General features: G+C 40.9%; 1 protein-coding gene across 2 annotated transcripts; it reads left to right on the forward strand.

The window, feature by feature from the left end:
- Positions 1-1,909: 1,909 nt before the first annotated feature.
- On the forward strand, positions 1,910-13,520 carry CAPSL (calcyphosine like). Of its 2 annotated transcripts, XM_053457960.1 has the most exons (6): positions 1,910-1,979; positions 5,417-5,553; positions 6,581-6,758; positions 8,985-9,194; positions 10,627-10,730; positions 13,192-13,520. In XM_053457960.1, exons 2-5 carry the CDS (start codon positions 5,417-5,419, stop codon positions 10,726-10,728), a joined length of 627 nt encoding a protein of 208 aa, XP_053313935.1. In that variant the 5' UTR covers positions 1,910-1,979; the 3' UTR covers positions 10,729-10,730; positions 13,192-13,520. The 2 variants fall into 2 exon arrangements, with proteins under 2 accessions (XP_053313935.1, XP_053313936.1); XM_053457961.1 differs by lacking the exon at positions 10,627-10,730 and having other exon boundaries at positions 13,192-13,519.
- Positions 13,521-14,632: the final 1,112 nt, after the last annotated feature.

The raw sequence follows: 14,632 nt of genomic DNA on the forward strand, positions 1-14,632 counted from the left end.
CCTTACCCGATTCAATGGTACAAAGCCTCTGTGATCCGTCACTTGGTAACTGCAGCTAAGGCCCTAATCCCCTGACACTGGGGGGATCCTGCCCCCCCCACGGTTCGGAATGGTTTCAACGCGTTAAGAGGACAAGGACACTTGACGAGCTGATATGTTCCGCCTCGGATGCGGCGTCTAAGCACCTCCGCACATGGTTCTATTGGATGCGGCTCCTTTCTGATTCCCCGGTCAGCTCCCTGTTTGACACGCCGCCCGGGTGAACGTTGTGGACTCATGCTGTGCTCTCTCCCTTATATCCCTGTCCCCTGTTGCCCCATCCACCCACACACCCTTTTTTTTCACTCTCCCCCTCTTCTTTTCCTCTCCTTCTACTCCCTTCCTTTTGGGGCTGCACGCACCTATCTCTCTGCCCCACTTCTGTGCTTATGTGTCACCGTAGGATCCACTGTTGTGCCCTGCTGTGCATGTCACGGATTTGTGGCGTTGTCCATGCATCAAGTTCCCTGTATGTCTCTACTGGGATGCTTTTATATTTTGCCGCCACACGCCAACCGCTGGGATCCTTCCAGTGCTGTCTTGGTGTTTCCTGTTCCCCATATGGGTTGCGACCACGTATTCATACTGGTTTGACATATAACGGCTGTACCTCCGCTGTTTGTTGCTCTCACATGCTACTGTGCGGCTGTTTGCCTATTGTTGTTACCTCGTAAATACTGTATTGGTGACTGTGTTCCCCATGTATTATTTTTCCTTCCCCACTTTTTTTTTCTGTACCCCTAAAAAGTTTTGAAACTTCCAATAAATATTGATTTACCCTAAAAGTAATAAAGCAAGATATAACAGCATTATATTCTGCCATGATGGTGAATTGTTTTCACATTATCTACGGTGAAGAGCAACGAGTTTATGAAAAAGTGTGTGATACAAAATGCCAACTTCTTGGGGCTGAAATTTTTTCTGCATACATAATTTCAACCCCCCCCCCCGAGTTTAATAACGTCATGAGATTCTACTTCTATACGTCAGGGTATGTAGAATAGCGCGGGGTGACCCAGAACCCCGGCAACAGCGTAAGCTGCTTAAACTATAACCCAAGCTTCTTATTGTAATTAAATAAAGAATATTCTGAGGGGATGTGGATATGATCGCCTGGGGTCATCTTATGTCACACTTTGCCCATAATTGATAAGCCTATCAATAGATCTGATGTTTAAATGTCCTTTTTCTTAAATTCCATACAATGAATACATTTATTATGACACTATTCAATAATTAATTGTTTAGAGGGGAATTTTATAACAATGTTGACTACACTGGATACTTTACATGATATTAAAAGAATATAAATGAAAGAACCAGGTTACTTTTGAAATTAAGTGTGTCTTTGTACAGCGCTATGGAATTTGATGGCGCTATATAAAACAATAAATAATAATAATTTAGGCTTCAAATAGGTGCAGGGGGGCATTATCTCAGACAGTTAATAACTGAGGACAGAGGTCTGGGGACACTTTTCATACAAATATTGGTTACTGTATATATATATATATATAGACATACAGTATATACATACACACATATGCATATTTAAGCAGTACCAACATTTGATTGAGTTGACACAGTAAATATATTTATTGTGAAATATATTCATTTTGAACACTATTTTTTGGCCCTCAGCTTGTGTTGCAGCTTCCTGCTCTGCCTGTGTGTGTCTATCCGAAGCCGTTCCCATAGCAACCGCAGTGTGTGTACCTCTAACTACGCTCAACTAACAGATCTAGGCAGGGCACGACTCGACCGACAAGGCAATAGTCTAATCAGCTCCCACTATTACCTCTAACTAACCAATGACTGTGGAGAATGTTGGGAAAATAAGGGCGGGCACTGTAATACCTGTTGAATGAGAGCTGCGTCCATAGTTTCAGGTGGAAGCCGTACAGGTTACTTCAAGAGGATCCCCATCCCCATCCGCTGAGGTGAAATTAATAAATAACGCGATAACTGATTATTAATTACTCGATATTTACTGAACTTCCTTAATTGCTGCAGAACTACTTTTTATTGCAGTGATCAAGAATTATATATAATGATTTTTATAGGCAAATAAGTTCCATTCATTAATGTATTTGAGTAGTAAATGCATGTTACTTCAGTTGCTATGGGCTACAACTCCCATGACAATCAGCCAGTGGTTGACTCAGCATAATGAGGGTTGTTGTCCACAGCAAATGAAGCGAAGCTTTCGACGTGACAGTTGTATAGCAAAGAATGTAAGTACGAAATATTCCATAGTATTATTTATTTCAACAGTTCGCTAAATTATTATTGTAAAGTCTAGAGGCAGGAATGGTCTCATTAAATATTACTTCACGGATTTCCTTATTTTAGAAGAAAACATGAATTTACGGTTAATAGATAATCATTGTAGTGTCCGTGACTATGGAATTCAGTAAATGTAACAGGAAAATGAGTTAGAGAGACGACTACAATTAATCTCATGAGCTGGCTACTGATTAGCCAACAAAGGCTTATGCCCAGGGCAGGGTATGGCTACCAATGGCCAAATGTGATGTTAAAAACATGTTCCCATGCGCTTCTCGTGAACTTGGCGTGATGCGACGATCTGTCATAGAATAGAATATGTCTTTGGTTTGTGGGGGTCTGTTTTTTACCCCCAGAATTTAGTATCTGGGGACCTAGGAGGGCTGGGATCTTTCAGCCTGGGGAGGTAGCCCAGCCATACTCACTGTGTTTTAAAGGGCCACTCCAGCCATCATATATTAACTTTAATGCATATGACAGCTGTGCCTTCCCTTTTCATGTGATTGTGCAGAATCACCCGAAATGTATTTACCCCTTTCCCCCACCCACGGCTAAATGCCCCTCAGGAGATACATTCGGCATGTCATGTACTCACCTCCAGTCTCCTCCGGCTCTGGTGACCGCCGTGTGTAGGGATCTGTTTAGACCCCGGTGTGGATGCGTACATTCTTCCCTTTGATTTCAATGGGAACACTTTCCTGCAAGTGATTGGCTGCTTCAAGCAGCCAATCAGTGGCTGAGAAACCTGTTGAACCTAAGTTACCGCAAGCCGGGTTACCGGCAGACACTAAGAGCTGCCTTATAGCTTCTAAAAAAAAAAATCTAAATGCCCTAATACCGCAGTATCCGTGGCCAAAATATAATATCCCCACATATTTCATTAGTTGACCGTGGTGTGTAAATAGACTGGTAATATAAATGTAGGGCCCAGGGTTACATTACGCAGCTGCATCAATATGAGATAAAACAGACGCGGGCCAAGGTCCATCCTTGGATACATTTTCCGGTAGCCAAGGTGACTGATGATTCCTTTGTGCTGCATTAAATCAAGGTTGTAGACATCCAGCTGTTGTTGGACATCAGCCACCATCTGCTGGCTTGCAGGGCCTCATTAAAAACAGAAGGTCCCAGGTTATTGAAGCCAGCTTTCCGAAGTAACACAGGGGCCACACAGTATCGCTACACAACACACCTTAGTGTATTTCCCCATCTTATAGGTACAGTATACCTGCCAAATATCTCTTCTGGGGACCCAAAGGCCTCTGTTCCAGTTTCCTCTACTGATGTCCCTCTTCTTTAGGCGCTTGGAATATTTGCTGGGTGTGATATCACAGATATCTTTGGCATTTGAATATATATCATTGCACCAGACATGACCCTCTGCTTCCTGAGAATGCCATGCTGCGCCTCGCTGTGCCCCGTCGGCCCAATAACCCCAAGCGCAGGTCTTTGGGTGGTCATTGTTCTCATTCCTAAATAATGTGTAACAATGGCCTTGATTAATCAGTGACAGACGTCCAAGATAAAAATGCACCATTTATGTAATTCCTCCATAACAAGACAAAGATCTCTATTCAGCTAAAACTGGTTCCTTATCACGACACCAATAAAATCTAAAGATATAAGAAGGTCGGGAGACTTCCCGCTTGGTACTTTCGAGAGTTGCGTTACAGATTAGAGTTTTGTGATTCAGGCTTTAGCTCAGTTCATCTTTTGGTTGAGGTTAAAATAAATAATATTAATGCCTTGGGAAGAACCAGTGGAGCTGTATTTCATGTTGGTTTTGCGGAAATAATGGAGAGGATGCCCAGAATGTTATTATTAAACTAGACTGAGGTCCATCTTATGGGCTGAGGGGTGACCAAGGAGGGTGACTTTTTAATAGATTCCCATCTATTGGCAAGGTAGACTGCCCATGAAAATGTGGGAGTACATGGATGCCAAATATCAGATCCAAATGCACCCGGAATCAAGACCTCTTCTAACATTTCTCCTCCTTTGAAATAACCGTCTCTCCTGCACTTTGTTCGGTCCCTCTAAGTATTTTAATGTTTCTATTACATCTCCCCTCCATCTTCTTTCGTCCAAGCCGGACATATTGAGATCCCTCAGTCTTTCCTGATCATTTTTATCCTGCAATCTACTTTCAATTTTTGTAGCTCCCTTCTGAACTCTCTCCAAGTCGCTCAGTGTGTTCTCCAGAACTGCCCCCAATATTCTAGGTGAGGCCTGACCAGAGATCTGTAAAGCGGCAGAACCTCCTCCCTCTTCCCGCTACTAACGCCTCTCGCTATACATCCCAGCACCCTGCCTGCTTTCTTCCGATGCTTTATTGCATTGCTGCTCACTTTAACGTCCTCAGAAATAATGACTCCTAAGTCCCTCTCATCTGTTGTCGCTGACAGAACAGCATCTCCAACGCTACATTCTGCCTAGTGCATTACTTAACATTTATTAGTATTAAACCGCCGCTGCCGCGCTCTTGACCATTCTTCTAATTTATTTAAATCATTATCATTTGACATGTTCCACCCAGAATGTCTACCCTGTTGCGGACCTTTGTATCGTCTGCAAAATGACATATCACACCATCAAGACCTTCTGTAATATCACCAATAAAATATTAAAAAGTACAGGTCCCAATACCGATCCATGAGGTACCCCACTAGTGAATATACCCCATTACCTACCACCTTCTGCCTCCTGTCGCTCAACCATTGCCTTACCCATTCAACTATTTTTACATCTAGGCGGTCCGTTTAAGCGTGTCTGGAATGACTTAGTGGGTTAATAAATGATCTGTCAGACTAAAGGCACTTAGACCACCTACATAGCGGTTCCATAATTACATTGATTTATTAGATTGTTTTGGCTTGATGCAGGTGGGCTTAGTGGCAAGCTCTGCATAACTAATTAACCTTTCAGGGTCCTGCCCTGCTCTCCTCATCCACCCCCTGCCAGATCCAGCTTCCAGAGGAGGAAACCCTTAATGGGCAGAAATAATTCATTTATTATTTTTTTATTATAATTATTTCAGAGATTATTTTTTTTACTCTGTTATTAAATAACCTGGGTTTTTTCCTTTTTCCAGATGGCAGGCACCGCAAGGCATGACCGAGAGATGGCCATGCAGGCAAAAAAGAATCTCGCTACATGCACAGATCCCATTGAGAAGCTGCGTCTGCAATGCCTTTCCAGGGGTTCAGCTGGCATCAAAGGTTTGGGCAGGTAGGATAATACACATAAAGGGCATGTGGATTTTTGACTGTTTTTACTAAACATATAGATTTAATGATGGTCTGACAAATTATATTTCTCACACATCTCTAAAAGCCCCAGAGACAATGAACAGAATTATCCAAATTAATAATAATGTGCATTTAATCTTCTTTTTCTGCCCAGTGTTAGCTTTCTTTTCCATCCTGCCATTTCATTCTCTCTGTCGTCTCTGTTCTGCGCACCTTCACTCTCTCTTGATCATGCTACTTCTTGATACCATCCTCTCCTCCGTTCCCCTTTATCCACTTATCTGGATCCTGCCACTTCTATTTGCCTCTCCTCCACCAGGCTTACCCACCATATTCTTCTTTCTCACACTCTTCAGTCCCGTGCAAATACAGCCAAGTGGAAAATGTCAAGTCCAATGTGCAACATGGCTACATAAATACTATTTCAACATATACACAGCCTTTAATAATATGAAGTTTATTTTCAGCTGTTCTGCAGTGTCCAGTACACACGATACAGAGTAGAACATGCAAGGGCTTGGCTGGACTGAATAAATGTCAGAACTGGGGAACCTTATATAGAAGCCATAGACCAGAAAACAATACAAACCGAAGACCAAAGGCAACACAAGAGAACACCGCAAGAAATAGCATATGATCTAAGATGGGCTTCAAGTGACAGGATAATAAGAAATCAAGGAGCTCCAGAGTGGCTGGCAATAACTGGCCATCTTGGCAATAGGCAATAGGAGCAAATGAGAATTACTTACAGAAAATAAACAATTACATTGTATCCCCGTTTATTCGAGCCACATAATACTTCGTGAGACATCTCTTCTCCTGGTCTTCCGGCAGACGTCTGGCCCTTCCAGTGTTCTACCTGCGCAAGCAGTTTTTAAGAAGGAAGTCAAGCAAAATCAGAATGTGTACTTCAAACGCAATATTGCGTAACTATACAATGTGTCAAGTACAGGAACTGACCTACAATTTTGCTAACCAGCTGTGCATGTGTGTTTTTTTTCCTGCAGAGTGTTCCGGATTATGGACGATGATAACAGCAGAACCCTTGATTTTAAAGAGTTTGTTAAAGGACTAAATGATTACGGTGTGATGATTGATAAAACTGAAGCACAGCAGCTTTTTTCCAAATTTGACAAAGATGGAAGTGGAACAATAGATTTCGATGAATTCCTTGTCACGTTACGAGTAAGTCGCTATATTTTATATAACAAATTGTTTTCCTGATGGCCCCTCTTCTATTTAATAAAAAGGTTGTTTTATTTTTTTTCCTTTTAGTTAATTCCAGTCTGGTCTTTTTTATTTTTGCAACATCACATTTGTCTCTGCCCATTGTTTTTAGACGTCCGTTTTATTATTGTTTGAGATGGCTACGGCTAATAAATAATACATTTGGTGAGATTACTTGAAAAGTTGAATTATGCTTTATGCAGGGACAACCCAAGCATAATACTAATCCATTTACATATAGTTTTTATGTTTTGGAGTAGGTGTGAGCCTAGGCTTGGTTGCACCGGGGACAGTATTTCTTCAGAGCCTTCACACACCATACACACATTCACACACACTCCACCCCATCTCTCTCTCTCTCACCACTAACACTTAGGTTCACCCTTGACCTATATAGTTTTTTTTATATAATGGAAATTAGACTTGGGCACCAGGGGGCTCTTCGTGTTCGTCTTCGTGCTCGTCTTCGGGAAAAAAAAATATCTTCGGATTGTGCGAATATTCGCCTGTTTCTGTCTTCTCTTCGGGCGAATATTCGTGGACATTCTTCGTGTTTGTTTTTTCTTTGTTTTTTTCCGGCTAAGGGGTTAATACGGGGTTAACGAGTACCGCAGCAGCTCTGGCGCCAGGAGTTTAAATGTCCGTATGAGCAACTCTATTGGTCGTCAGCAGGGGGCTCGTCTGCCAATGGTTGATGGCAGACGAGCCCCCTGCTGGCGACCAATAGGGTCGCTCATACAGACTGTTAAACTCCTGGTGCCGTAATTGTCCGTCAGATCCCGCTGGTCTCCCTGTTCTATCATTTATTAACTGATAGAACAGGGAGACCAGTGGGATCTGCCGGGTAAGTTGCTGCATTAGGGTTTTAAAAGTCTGTACGAGCGACGCTTGTACAGACTTTTAGGCTCCTGGTGCCGTAACTTGTCCGACAGATGCCATTGGTCTCCCTGTTCTATCAGTTAAATGTCCGTACGAACGACCAATAAAGTCGCTTGTACGGACATTTAACTGATAGAACAGGGAGACCAGTGGGATCTGCCGTACAAGTTGCTTCATTATAGGTTAACTTTTTAAAGTCTGTACGAGCGACTCTGTTGGTCGCTCGTACAGACTTTTAGGCTCCTGGTGCACTTGTTGCACCTTAAGGGGCCGTGTGAGTGAGCCTATTGGTCGCTTGCACGGCCCTTTAACCTATGGATTTCCGCTCCCGTTAACCCCTTCGATGCTGCGTTAGATAACGGAAGCGGAAATTCGCAGGTTCGCTGTCAGGGGTTACAAAGGCCGTGCGAGTGAGCCTACTGGTCACCTGCAGGGTCTTCCTCTGGCATCAACCAATTGGTTGATGCCAGAGGAGGTCCCTGTTGGCGACCAATAGGCTCACTCACACTGCCCTGTAACCCCTGACAGCGAACCTGCGAATTTCCGCTTCCGTGAACTGCCGCGAAGATAAGGTAAGTTAGAAGGGGAAGGGACCGGGGAGATTAGTAGACGAAGACGAAGACGATCACGAAGATCTTCGTGGTGTGTGTCTTCATCTTCGCACTCTTCGTGTTCGTTTTCATGTTCGCCCGAAGACGAATGCACAAGTCTAATGGAAATCCCTTTTATGTACCTACTGAATCTCTCTTGTTATCAACAGTTCCCCTTATGATGTCATGGTGACATCACTGGGGTCTATATATTTATTTTTAATGTCATATTGTAATTTTCCAAAATTTTTAAGTTAACTATTTTTTTAAATATCTTTTTTAAAAAAAAAAAAAAAAACTCTTCTCATTTTAATCCTCACTGCAGTTTATCACACAACCCTATAGCTCTACAGCCTGGCATTCCTAATCCTAATACCTATAATCAGCCAGCGGGGGGGGGATTTATGAGAGGTACCTAGAGTGACCATCTGGAGTCTCTACTCCTCATCATAGAGTTTCCAAAACTAATTCAAGTCATGTCCTGGAGTTGTCTTCATTTTCCTCATTCCACACGTTGCATAGACATCTAGCTACTATGTAAAGGCACACCACAGAGCCTTTATGCTATGATTACTAATGCACACTATAGTAGAAAGACGCACGGTGCCTGTTATCTGTATTAGGGTAACATGCATATTAAAAAACGTGACTTTGTTACATTCTAGTTAAATAGCTTCCAGCACTGGTCATTGATATGGGATCCTTTTTGTCCTAGCCGGCCATGTCCAATGCAAGGAAAGAAATGATCATGCAGGCATTCAGGAAGCTGGACAAAAGTGGAGACGGCGTCGTCACGATCGAAGACTTACGCGGAGTATACAACGCAAAATACCACCCAAAATATCAGAACGGGGAGTGGACGGAAGACCAAGTTTTTAGGAGTTTTCTTGATAACTTCGACTCTCCTTACGAAAAGGATGGTCAGGTATGTGATTCATCTGTGAAATTCATTCAGTACATTTTACATTGGAGCAGAAGCTAAAAATCAAATAAAAATCCCTGAAAAACTGCTCATCTGGGGTGTGTATTATTTATTGTAGGACTAAATTACCTAGGAAAAGAACCAATATAGGTATCATATCATATAGTAAACCTTATCAATATGAATTATTCCAAAAGTATGTAGAACGCATTAATATCCACTACCATTCAAGCACTTGGAGGCGCAAATTCCCTTGGCTTTGAAAGAAAAAGCAACCTATGTCCATTAAAATAACATGAAATGGCTCAGAAACCCAGCGCAGACGGGGTTAATGTTGTAAATGACTATTGCAGCTTGAAACGGGTGATTTTCAATGAAATCTCTTCATAGGCGTACAGAGGCCTTTTATCACTCCCATCACTCCTGTGTTCCAATGGCCCTTTATCACTTCCATCACTCCTGTGTTCCAATGGCCCTTTATCACTCCCATCACTCCTGTGTTCCAATGGCCCTTTATCACTCCCATCACTCCTGTGTTCCAATGGCCCTTTATCACTCCCATCACTCCTGTGTTCCAGTGGCCCTTTATCACTCCCATCACTCCTGGGTTCCAATGGCCCTTTATCACTCCCATCACTCCTGTGTTCCAATGGCCCTTTATCACTCCCATCACTCCTGTGTTCCAATGGCCCTTTATCACTCCCATCACTCCTGTGTTCCAATGGCCCTTTATCACTCCCATCACTCCTGTGTTCCAATGGCCCTTTATCACTCCCATCACTCCTGTGTTCCAATGGCCCTTTATCACTCCCATCACTCCTGTGTTCCAGTGGCCCTTTATCACTCCCATCACTCCTGGGTTCCAATGGCCCTTTATCACTCCCATCACTCCTGTGTTCCAATGGCCCTTTATCACTCCCATCACTCCTGTGTTCCAATGGCCCTTTATCACTCCCATCACTCCTGTGTTGCAATGGCATGTTGTGTTCACTAATCCAAGTTTAAGTTTAAAAGGATGATTGATGGTTAGAAAACCATTTTGTAATTATGTTCCAGCTAGACATGTCCTTGTTTTCCATTAAAAACCAGCACTTTAAAAAAAACAAACAAATGAAACAACTACAAATACGCTATAACAATAACTGAACGCTATAACTGAAAAATGTCGTTAGACTGTTTAGAGAAATTAGTTGATGGTGCATAATATTATTAGTAATATAAAGTATTTCTAAAATGTTTATTAATGTAAAGTCTGCTATTTTTTAATTCATTTGGCTGACATTAAATAATATTGTGATTTATTTCCTGCTTTTGTCATATTATTGTTGATTAACACATTTTTCTCCTACAGTTTTTTCCCCCCCAGCGTGTAGTTTTTTCTGTAGAATTCACATGCATTCACACAAAGTTCACTCTTCTACTCTTTACCGTACAGGTCACACCAGAGGAATTTACTAACTACTATGCCGGCGTGAGCGCATCCATTGATACTGATGTTTACTTCATCACCATGATGAAAAATGCCTGGAAACTTTAAGTGTAGGAATTAATATATACGGCAAGCTGTTTTTACGTTATATGATATTAAATGTATGAAATGCAGGCAGATTTCACCCACAATTGCCCCAAATACTTATTGAGATACACATAGATGGAAATGTAATTCTCAACACTTTATAGTTTGCTGACATAGCAAGTCTAACAGCTTTGGGGATGAGGGCCAACCATTAAAAAGAGATAGCCAGAAAGAACTCCAGTGGTAAAGCGTGGAGACTGGATCCACAGTAGATCCATCCCACGGGATTGTGTTCAGTCCATATGGCGAGAATAACTACCAATAATTGCTTCAACTATCCTGACAACCTCAATGTAAAACAGAAAAGGGGTAGCATGTGGCTTAGGATTGGTAAATTTACATGTTTATTGCAAAACGCGTTGGGAGGTTTATCTGTAATTACCTAAAATAAATTATCTGAATATTTACAACGTAATACAGTTATGAGAATCAAAATCCAAAGCCCTGTTATCTTTTATTCATATTGGGCCATAAGGTTTTACTGCGCTGTATAATGGGCTGTCCATGCAATATTATAAGCAAGCGTAGACAAGAAGGTGTGGAGGGCCATACGGATTAGTGACCGGCTTCACTACGAAAGGCATGTTTTCAGGGCATGGTTAAGTATTAGAGGCTAGGAAAGAGTGCAGCCCTACTAAAATCTTACAAGCGGGAGGGAAGATGTGATGCAGGTTAAAGGAAGATGTATTTCGGTAGTGGAGCTGAGGGATGTATTAAAATGTAAGGGAATTGATGTAGGTCTAGTATTGGTGACTATTGGCAGTCCAAGTCCAGCAAAAAAGTGTTGTTCTGGCTGATGCACGCAATATAGTTTGCAGTTGGGAAGTGGGGTTGCAGATTAGAGAGTCTTATGGTAGTCAAGTCAGCAAATGATTAGGACATATATTAGCATCCTGGTGACATCTTGCCTAATAAAGGGTTTAAAAAAGTCTCATATAAGTGAATTTGTCAGGATTTAGGAAGTGCCTGAATGAGAGGAATGAAGGAGAAAGGAATGAAAAAAGGTAATGCCAATACAGCATGTCTGAGACGAGTTACTCGCAGTAAGGGATAGTTCAGTGATGGATGAGAATGAGGAGACGAGAAGTTCCGTTTTAGACAGCAGGGGACATAACTAATCTGCCACGATCCTGTTTAGACATCTTGAAAGAGTAGAATTCCCCAACGCCATTTCACCATTTTGTATTAGCATTTGAATATTGTTAATAACTTATTCATCTGCTCTGAGATCAACTCTAGAATAATAACTCCATTTACCCAGCTGCCGAAAGCCTCGAGCATCACCTGCCATCTGCCTGCATTTCTTCCGTTTCATTTTTGGAATTAACCTAACAATAACACTTGCACATTTTTGTTTATTAGACAAATAACCACTAACGAATCCTACTAACGTCTTCACAATTAACAATGAATATGTCTTTAATTCTCATACTCCGATGGAACGTAACATCTGTTTTTGAAATAACTTTCAGTGGGACGTTGTGTAAGCGATGGCCCCCCCGGGTGCTGTGCTGCCCATTTACAGCTGATGAACACGTTCCGGGCTTAACATTGGCTTTTTCACCGTTTGGGGTCACACCTCTTAGGCTCCATGTAAACTTTTAACCTATTTACTTATGTGGAGTATTGCGTTCTCCCAGACTGTCAAACTCGCAGGTAGTAAATTAAGTTAAACGTAAGGGGCATATTTACAAACCTTTAAAAGATCATGTGCGATAATGCATTGGAGTCTTTTTGTAACTAAAATGTATATGCATTCCTCGTAATAATCACATACGCTACAATATTTAATATGCCCCCGATGGTTTTCTTTGTCTGGGACATGCATATAATTTATGGCAAAGAAGAACATTTGGCCCTTGATTTGGACTTGATTTTTCAGACCTTAATCAGCCTTTGATCTTGTCTTAGATCCAGTATTGCTTAATGCCTGTCCCATGCATGTTTAAATTCCCTCGCTGTATTAGCCTCTACCACTTCTAATGGGAAGCTGTTCCACTTATCTACCATCCCGTCAGTAAAGTAAAAAGCAAAAACACTTATATTGACCCCAAAGGGGGTTTCTGTTATCATGAGCAAAACATAGGAATAACAGTTATATATAAAATTCAGATTACAATAACATTTTTTATTCTTTACAGATATTGTTTGAAGGCATGCTTAATAATCACTAACCCTTTTCTTACTCTGATGGCTTGTGGATGTACCCCTTTAATATGCTAAAAACTTTAACTTTAATTGCATTATTATGATGTCATTATGCATGTGGTTTGTCTTATCATCTTCTTGGGTTTTGGATCAGGGGTAGCCATCGGAATAGTACAGATTATACGCCAGAATTGGCATGGCTTCTACACCAACTTTCTCTGCGTGTGGCTAAAACTTTCCACATTAACTCTGTCTTTTTAACATTTCTCTTTTCAGGTTACGAAAGATGAATTCCTGAATTACTATTCTGGAGTTAGTGCTTCTATCGACAGCGATGCCTACTTTATACTTATGATGAAGAGTGCCTGGAAATTGTGAAACGTGTATATTTTAGATATAATATTTTATGTTTTTAATGTTTTGGTTTTTTTTTTTAGTTGTTTGGGAAAAAAATGAATCATATCCATCATGTCCACAGTACAAGAAACACATCAAATAGCCCAAAATGTGGTGTTTGAAGTGTATACAATTACAGTTTTAGTGCGGGCGAGGTTAATGTGTGTCTTAGTTTAGGGATTCTAGACTTGTATAATGCAAACTGAACTTCAAAGATAAAGCATTCTTGTCTCTTTTTATACGTTAGATATTTTACCTTTCAGATAGAATATGAATGCACGCACTATTGATAAAGGCAGTGGCTTCAGTGATCTTTTGGGGTGGGATGCCAAATATATTGCAACAATATAATCATCGTGAGTGTATTTGCTGAGATATAGAAGATAAATATATAAAGATATAGTTTGTGAGCTCTTTTTTTAACTGGGACCACCAGGGTCAAAGGGAGCCCCCAACACAATCAATGCATATGAAAGTGCTTACAAAGTACATTCCTAATCATTGTTGCACCCATTGAAATCAAAAGGAACACAGGGGTCTTGTTGGATTCTGCGCGTCCCACCCAATGCCCGTGCGTTTGCCATAAACGCGGATATGATGGCCGGAGTGTCCCTTTAATAAAACGTCACTTTATAATGCTAATTCTGATCATTTCACCCGAAGGTTTAAAATTATGCAATTGTACCCATAATTGTATGCTGTAAACGTGATTTTGACGTTTATTTTCTTCTATTTGATACTTCCCAAAGGATCTTAGTAGGATTCATTAATAATTAAGCCATGAAAGTAGAGAGGTTTGTAACAAAAATTGTTTTAGCAGCCAAAATACAAACAGAAAACATAATTTGCATTGTTAATCCCCCCCCCATATTTAGCGCTGTGGAATATGTTAATATTACTTAATAAATCTAAATTAATGATCAGAATTATATATACTTCAGGGAATATTTAAGTGAGCTGTTCTCTAACCATGCGTGTATGAACGGTGCCTTATGTGAATAACATGTTAGATAACATGGTTCTGAAAATTATTATTATCTTTTTAAACTAAATGCAACACTTTATAGTCACATGACACAAATGTAGGTACTGATAGGTTGTTGCCATAGAATAAAATGTCCAATGTGCTAAGGCTGGTATTTGCTTAACATGCTAAAGGACGCATATAATATTTTGTTTTACTGAAACAACACCTTGTAATTACCAAATCACACAAAGAAAGTACTGAAAGAGCGTACGACTGTTACGTTAAAATAATAAAAGTAATAGATTGGACAAGACAATGAGAAGCAACCAAATGCCCTGATCACAGCCAAAGCAC

The sequence above is a fragment of the Spea bombifrons genome, chromosome 1 (genome assembly GCF_027358695.1).
Source record: "Spea bombifrons isolate aSpeBom1 chromosome 1, aSpeBom1.2.pri, whole genome shotgun sequence".
NCBI lineage: Eukaryota > Metazoa > Chordata > Amphibia > Anura > Pelobatidae > Spea > Spea bombifrons.

Excerpts from the sequence above, each read along its gene's own strand:
- CAPSL (XM_053457960.1), top strand. The coding sequence starts at position 5,417 with ATGGCAGGCACCGCAAGGCATGACCGAGAGATGGCCATGCAGGCAAAA. Across the intron at positions 6,759-8,984 it reads AATTCCTTGTCACGTTACGA|CCGGCCATGTCCAATGCAAG; the intron begins GTAAGTCGCTAT and ends TTTTTGTCCTAG. Across the intron at positions 9,195-10,626 it reads CTTACGAAAAGGATGGTCAG|GTCACACCAGAGGAATTTAC; the intron begins GTATGTGATTCA and ends TTTACCGTACAG.